General features: G+C 48.4%; 1 protein-coding gene across 1 annotated transcript; it reads right to left on the bottom strand.

Moving 5' to 3' along the window:
- Positions 1 to 1570: 1570 nt before the first annotated feature.
- LOC149365385 (protein phosphatase inhibitor 2-like) lies at positions 1571 to 7298 on the bottom strand. The gene is made up of 4 exons (XM_089568587.1): positions 7120 to 7298; positions 3933 to 4109; positions 3099 to 3178; positions 1571 to 1728 (listed from the first exon to the last, which is right to left on the bottom strand). The coding sequence occupies exons 1-4, from the start codon at positions 7296 to 7298 to the stop codon at positions 1571 to 1573; spliced, it is 594 nt and encodes a 197-aa protein (XP_089424713.1).
- Positions 7299 to 7701: the final 403 nt, after the last annotated feature.

Here is a 7701-nt window from a genome sequence, read left to right as displayed (position 1 = left end):
GCCAATTATCTTTCAGCCATAAAAATGTCACGCTACTAATTTCCAATCGATGAAGATCACATATTTAAAAAAAATATGCACATTTGATTCGTTGGCTTCGTTTACTGTTGGCTTCCTCAGTCGTTACTGTAAGCCCGGTTAGCGCCATCCTCAGTCGTTATTGTAAGATGGGCAGCCCGGTGTGCGCCACTGTGTACAGGCTACACTTTCACGCGCCAGCTATAAAGAGGGCTATAAAGGAGACAGCTATAAACAAGGCAGCTATAAATGGAAGCAGCTATTATGGAATCTTCCGCCCGTACCAACTTATATGTGACGTTGACTAAGTCTCGATTCCCATTGCTCGTCAACAGGTCGCGTTCTTTTTTCCTTGTTTCTTCCACACCATTTATCTCTTTCTGTGTTCTGTCGTGATTCAGCCATGCAGGCGCACACACGCTTATAGAAAGAAACATAATTTCGTTTTCATTTTTCTTATGGGTTCGAACGCATAATCCCTTCGATGCCTTTTCGAGTTTACAGTAGAAGTAATTAAAAGCAAAACAGGTTGGCAAAGGCGAGTAGACTGCTCTATTTCCATTCCTTCCCTGTACATTTGAGGAATAAAATTAACTCTCAAAGTGCACCGTGTCTTTATGCCAACGTCGCTGTATAAGGACATTCATGAAGCATTTTGAAGAAGAAAAACGCCTGCCTTGCTTAGCGCAGTGCGTACAATTTCAGATCGCTGCAATCAATTTTACGATCTCTAAATCATTCTAAAAAGGTTTTCGAGCAGTTTGACACTGACATAGGGATTTTCAGTGGTTACAAATTACAAAACTCCCCAAAATTCCTCTCCCAGCGACCAACATTGCACTCTCCATTAGAGAGATTAGGTCGATTGCAGGACAAACCCTGTCACTGCTATCTTCCATTAGTTCTGGCGAATAATGCATTGTGCGTACGGTACCTTTGTGGGCTGCGAAGTACTCGATAATGGGAGAAGGGCCCGCGATTGACTTCGACCTCCTGGGAATCCTTATGACACACACCGAAATCTAAGTACGATAACAGCTGGTCCTCAAGGGTATCGGAATAGATCCCAAGAGAAGGCAGGCGTAGCAGGGAGCGGCAGGAGGTTAGGTGGGCGGGTAAGATTAAGAAGTTTGCGGGGATACGGTGGCCGCAGGCCGCAGCTGGCAAAGGAGAGGGTTAATTGGAGAGACACGGGAGAGGCCTTTGCCCTGTAGTGGGCATCATCATCATCATCATCGTCATCAGTGCTGCTGCTGATGATGATGACGGCGTTTTTGCATTTCGGTCCGCCCGCTTGCCTGCCCGCCTGCTATGGCAAGAGAGTATGTGAAGCTGTCCCGCTCCACCCTCCTGCCTTCTCCTCTCCAGCCAACGGTGGATACCCTGGCGCTGTCCCTGCCTGTGGCTGTGACTACTATTTGGGCACCCGATGAAAGAACTACAGGTCTTACGCAGGATGGAAGCAGGTGCCATGGTACCTTCAGTCCCAGCCGCGGCCAGGCGGTTGCGTCCGCGTCCCGGGTCGCCGAGTGCGCAGGTGCGGTAGGCCCAGTCACTTCTTGCCCTGCTCGGGCGGCTTGACCGACGTGGTCTCGGTCTCTTCGTCATCTTCCTCGTCGTCTTCCTTCTTCATACGCTCCCGCATCGCCCTGACGGCCTGGAACTCGTTGTAGTGCATCTTGCGCTTCTTCTCGAACTGGCGCTGGTGCTCTGCGCGCGAGAATCGCAAAGGCGCAGAATAAATGAGGCTGTCGGAGGGAGGAACAATTCAAGAACGTTTGTAATGTGGGGAATGTATTTGCATACCTGGAAGCTGCAATTACATGGCGCGATTAGCGAGATGTCGTGTTTATACTGCGAGAATGGATTTGCATATTTGGCAGCTGCGTTCACCCGGCGTGCTTAGCGGTTATCCATGGCATGGCACGAATGAAGGTATGCCCCTGAATATTTCGCGTAATGGAAATACATGAAATAGCAAAGCTGATGTTCCTACCCCGTATACTAACCAAAAGGTTTGGTTTGGTTTTGGGGGTTTAACGTCCCAAAGCGACTAAGGCTATGAGAGACGCCGTAGTGGAGGGCTCCGGAAATTTCGACCACCTGGGGTTCTTTAACGTGCACTGACATCGCACAGTACACGGGCCTCGAATTTCTCCTCCAAAGAAATTCAGCCGCCGCGACCGGGATCGAACCCGCGTCTTTCGGGCCAGCAGCCGAGCACCATAGCCACTGAGCCACCGAGCGGCTACTAACCAAAAGAGTCAAATACATCACTTACAAATACATCACTTAGAGGCCTTACTATTCTGCGTCAAAAGAGGTATGAGAGCAAAAAGCCGAGACTCAAGTAAAACTTGTTGCTGGGCTAGGCGGGGCATTTTCTTCGGTAACAAGTTAGCGGAAGGAGGCGCATAGTCATGCATTCACACTTCATGCTCTAAAATTCTCAAAATCTCTTAAAAGTGGTGCAGTTTTCCTTTAAAGGGCAACAGCACAGCTTTCTGAGAATTCCGCGATATTCAACGATTCAAATCTACATAAGCTGTACGTAAAGCATGCAAAGTGTTTTTGCGCTAGCATTTAAAATAGCGATGCAATCGACGACTGAATTTTAGGCTTCTTCTCAAAGCATCGGAGGAGTGAGGAGAAGCGGGATGTAAGGTCACGGAAGGCAAGATTTCAAATTTTCGCTGCCGTCAAGCACACCCTTCTGTGCATCGCTGGATGCTGCCAAACAACACTCGGCGGGCTTTCCCTTCAGTGGCGTTAGTTTTTCCTTTAAAGCAAACGTGTAGGCATTGGAAATGTACCGGCATCGTCGATGACGTCATCATACGCTCCCCACTTGGCGCTGTGCGCTGCGGAGAAGCTTGAAGGCCGTCGCGATTTTAATTGGCGATTACGTCACCATCTCAAATGCTAGCCCAAAAGGACTTTGCATGCGTTGCATCCATGTTTCGACAATTCGACCCCTTTAAGTTGGTTGATTTCTAAAACCTATGCAATTTCCCTTCAAAGAGCTCTTGGCTCAAAACTGGCGGCGTCCACTTCAAGGCAAGAGAGGACCAAGTGCAGACCTCTTTCCGCCTCCGTGAGGCCCTCGTCCTCCCTCTTGATTCGGGTGGCCTTCGGAACTCCCTGGCGGGCGGCTTCTATTCTGCACGAGAGATGTAACACAGAACACACGGGTACATAAGAGTTGTATCTTCTGTGACCACAACCTTTTATTTATGACAGTCATAATTATCATATCACACGCGTGTGTGTGTGTGCGGCTCATGGAAGAAGGAAAGCTTATGGGAGAGCTTCGCTATCCGAGCTGCATCACAAAAAGTGAGCCAGAAGTCACGTGTTTTCGCAAGGACTTTGGCCGATGGTGCAGCCGATAGTTGGGTTGGGCGCAACGGCGTCGTCTTTATCATCGGCTCGTCTGTCAATTGCCGGCGTCCCGGTGCGAAACGAGATTGTCTGCTGTGCATGCACAAGTATGCTAAGACGGCGGCCATCTAGCGCGGAGTAAATGCCCGGATTAAAAAATGTGACGTAACGACCTCTCCTAAATTCTTCCTTCTTCCATGGTCCAGATGGTGCGACAATCGCCTTGTAAAGTTAAGAAATTTAACACCATATGATCTATCAAAGTTGTCTTTTGTTAAGGAAGGGGGCAAGAAACTAGCAAGTGTAGGCACGCACTCTCGAACGTTTCTGTAGCTATTATTGCTAAAGTATCATACCCCCCCCCCCCCCCCACACACACACACACACATTTTAAGTAATTGTTCTATAATCTAGTATCTGGGTGCTTACTCGTGGCCCCATCTTAAACTTAACTCAACCGGGGGAGACAAACGTACGACTTCGCCATGCAAGTTCCGTCAGAACGGGTGAATCATGTGGTAAAGGCGGTTTACTTTTCTGCCAAGACCTGGGCGCTGACCGGGCCCTGGTCGTGGGACATGTCGTAGCTGTAGGGCGTCTTGGGCTCGTCTACCTTCATCAGGCCGTAGTCCTTGCCAACGGGATGAAAGGTGGCCTTAATGTTCTCTTCGTTCCACTTGAGACCTCCGTCAGGCGGCGCCGGCGTAGTCCTGAAGGTTACGGCCGAGGCATCATCATCATCATCATTAGTAGGAAGCAGAGGCAGAAAAATTTAACTTTCATCTTTGACGGTCATACATGGCTAATTGCGCTTGAGCGCACAATGTAACGTACTTTTCGCATCCGCGACCTCTGGGATGAGAGAAAGAGGTAGCCTTCAGCGGCTACCTCTGTCTGGCCGCTCTGTTTAGATCATGTGTACATAAAACCCAAGCCAGCTTCGACGCGCAGGTCACTAGGCTTACATCTGCAGGCTACACGACGAAGATCTTATCTAGCGTAGCAGAGTGAATAGTAGAAGAATGCAGAATTCAGAAGGTCACGCGCAAACTAGACAATAAGCACATCACGTGTATTCCGTATGTTCACCAAGTATCGCACAACCTGAAAAAGATTGTGAACAAAGCCGGCGTGTAACTCTTTTTCTCTTCCAGGAACAAGTTGGAACTGCGCTTGTGTGTGTTACTGTGTTCTTGCTCGGTCCTTGTTTTGTTCGCGCAGTTTTAAATATGAACGATTCAGACCAACTAGACCGCCAGAAGATACTTTTGAAGCTGGAAGGCCTGTGCAAGAGAGTGAACCAGGAAAGTGGAAAGAAAGCGTGTAAGAAGAAACACCGAAACAAATTTGTCAACCGTTTTTGTAGTGTAATCTACAAGGTTCCACTGTCATGCGGCCGTTTTGACGTTGGGGAGACCGGACAGTGCGTCAATGAACGACTACGCGAACACGCGAAAGATATTGAAAACCAGTCACGCCGAAGAAATAACACTGTCATTAATTCCGCAGATTGCAAAGACTGTGAGGCGTTTCTGAACCGAACCATCATCATCACCAAGTGTAGAATCACACCTCGCGCCTGATATCAGAGGCTTTTCAAATTCACGAATTAGGCAACTCATGTGTAAACCAACCATCGGTGGCTCTATTCCCACAGGAGCTCGCCTTTCTTAATCAGTGATGATTTGATAGCTCCCGTACGTATGTCATGTCATGTCATGTTCGTCCCACATCTGCTTCCCTTCTGTGCTTTACATTGCCCCCCTCTTTCGCAATAAACCATTTGGTTGTTAGTTCAGCGCACGTGTCTGTCTCTTCTTCCGTCCCGTCCGTCAGCACTGTTTCGTCGTACCATTCAGCCTTTAGCGGATATGAAGAGAGCAAAAAATATGAAATGATGACAAGACGGGTGAGCAGGTGACAGATTCAAATCAATAACTTGAAAGAAGATAGACAGAATGAAGGAGTACTCTACCTATATCGTCGCATTGTTTTAATACAAACCTAAAACGGTCCGCGCTCACGCTGCCGCCCCAAAGCGAAAACAACGAACCAAAAACGAAATGAAAGCCTCTAGAGCTTTCAACGTGCTCGGCCGATAGTGATCTCCAAGCTCAAGGTGCCGGTGAACAAGGAAGTGCCTATCCTGACGGCAGCCGGCAGAATCAGGCCAGGATGCCGACGGTGTTGGTTGATTGGCTGGCTGTAGTCATGTGACGTGCACCCCCTCTCTCTCTAGAAAATTTTGTTTTTGTTTTTATAAATGGAAAAAAGGAAAATAGGACAAATCAATATTTGTTTCCCCTGGGGGCGTGTCGCCTTTAGGTAGCATTCTGAGATTCGTTGGGTTAGTTTTGATTGCCGGCTGCCGGCAGCTTTTTGTGCAGGGTATTCTGCCAGCAAAACAGCTGGAAGATGAGAATTCCGGCAGTGTCGGTTCATTAGCTGTGTGCCGTGATGTGGCCGGAATCAGCTAATGTAGTCAAACTGCAGGCAAAGTTTCCTGCGGGCTACTTTGCCGGCTGCCGGCACAGTAGTCTCGTTCGGTGGTACCACAGCTGGCAACGGCATGACGTCGTTGGACGCCAGGGGCGTAGCCAGGGTGGGGGCTTACGGGGCTTCAGCCCCACCCCCCCACCGAAATTTTTTAGAAGTCACCGACCGCAGCATGTCCTATGTACATATCGCGACTTCTGCTATCATAGTTTTGTTCTTGCCTGGATCGTCTTTCTTTCCGAGTGTAAAGTTTACTATATGTGATTGCGCAAGATGTTTATTTGCCTTGTTTGACGCATTCTACATAGTGACTTTTGCTTAGATACATAGATTTAATGGAGACATACGTGCATTTAGTTATCTTGTTGCGAGGTTTTGTGTATACATACAGTGACTTTGTTTCCAGTGACACTTTTTTGTCCTTTATCAAGTTATTCGCATTTCTAATACACCATTTTATCTTCGCACTTCTAATGTATATTTTGCATAATTCTCATTTATAGATGTGCTCGCTGTTGCGACTAAAACTTCGGTGCAATTTCTCTCAATACATGACCGGTGACAGCTGCTGCTATGCAGCACACTGGAACGAAGGAAAGCGTCGTGGACAGCGGAGATTTTTTCCTGGCCGTTGCATATGTATAAAAATGTTCCTGGCCGTTGCATATGTATAAAAAATGTAAAGGTGCTTGGACGACAAAGATTTATTAAAATATTTATCTTCCATACTTGCTAATTTCATGGCCTTTACGTTTTTTTCATATCAGCAGCATGCACTGCTTATCTGGTTTCGGACTGATATAGTTGTAGACTTCGTGTGATATTTTCTTTGCTTATTAAATACGCAGAAGCATGGAAGCATTGGTATCAGTTATGTCTGCCATGGTTTTTAAGACGTGCGAATGCATTTTATTTAAAAAAAATACATATTTCCCTTGTCTAGACAGTGCGTAGCGTTATCTAATACACAATAGCATTGTCAATATGGCAATGCAGTTATTGTTTTTCCGTTTGATTCCTCCACAAATTCTATGAGGAGGCTGCGCTGCAACATGTCCCCCTCCCCACGAACAAAATTTCTGGCTACGCCACTGTTGGACGCGTATAGTGGACCACTATACGCGTCCAGCGGCGTCAAGGAGTGAAACCATATCTACTCATTAGACCGTCTAGACAGCCTTGTTTTCTGTTTTTCCTCACATGTCGGCAGGTGCATGTACTCACGGTCTGGAGCCCGCGGCTCTGGAGGCTCGCAGGATGCTCCTGGTGCTGGCGGTGGACATGCTCTTCTTGAGCAGCGCGGACGAGGGCTTTCCAGGTGGGTGGTCCAGGGGCTTGCCAGGCGGGGGGCCCTTGGACGAGCCCGCCGCGCCTCCGCCGCCCCCTTTGGCAGAATTTGGCATGCTCCGACCGGCGGCCGGGGGGCCGCCAGCACATCGTCTTCCTCCTTCGTTTGCGCGTGGACCGAAACAGACAGTACAGCAGCTGCGCAATCAAGCATGCTGACGCCGTCGCTGCTGCTCAGGACTAGGAAAGCTAACTTGGCTTGGAGGAACTTCTAAAAGATCAATGGGGTGGTATTAGTGGCCTCCTAACGGAGGGCGACCTCTCCCACCCCGTCCACAAGCTTGGCTTGCGTGTTCTGTGTCCGGATCCCTCAGGAGCCGAAGACAGGCCTCCTGGGAGGGTCTGAAACAAGGCTTGTTGTTGGGCTAGTTGGTGCATGACTTAGGTGGGAAACAGCGCACAAAAAAATTACCGACGATTACGTTACTTCCTAATGCGAAATTTGAGCGCAGCAAATAA

Source organism: Amblyomma mixtum, chromosome 1, assembly GCF_055824585.1.
Source record: "Amblyomma mixtum isolate Tamu chromosome 1, ASM5582458v1, whole genome shotgun sequence".
Classification (NCBI taxonomy): domain Eukaryota; kingdom Metazoa; phylum Arthropoda; class Arachnida; order Ixodida; family Ixodidae; genus Amblyomma; species Amblyomma mixtum.
Note: the sequence above shows the minus strand (reverse complement) of the source record. Positions and strands in the feature narration are given on the sequence as shown.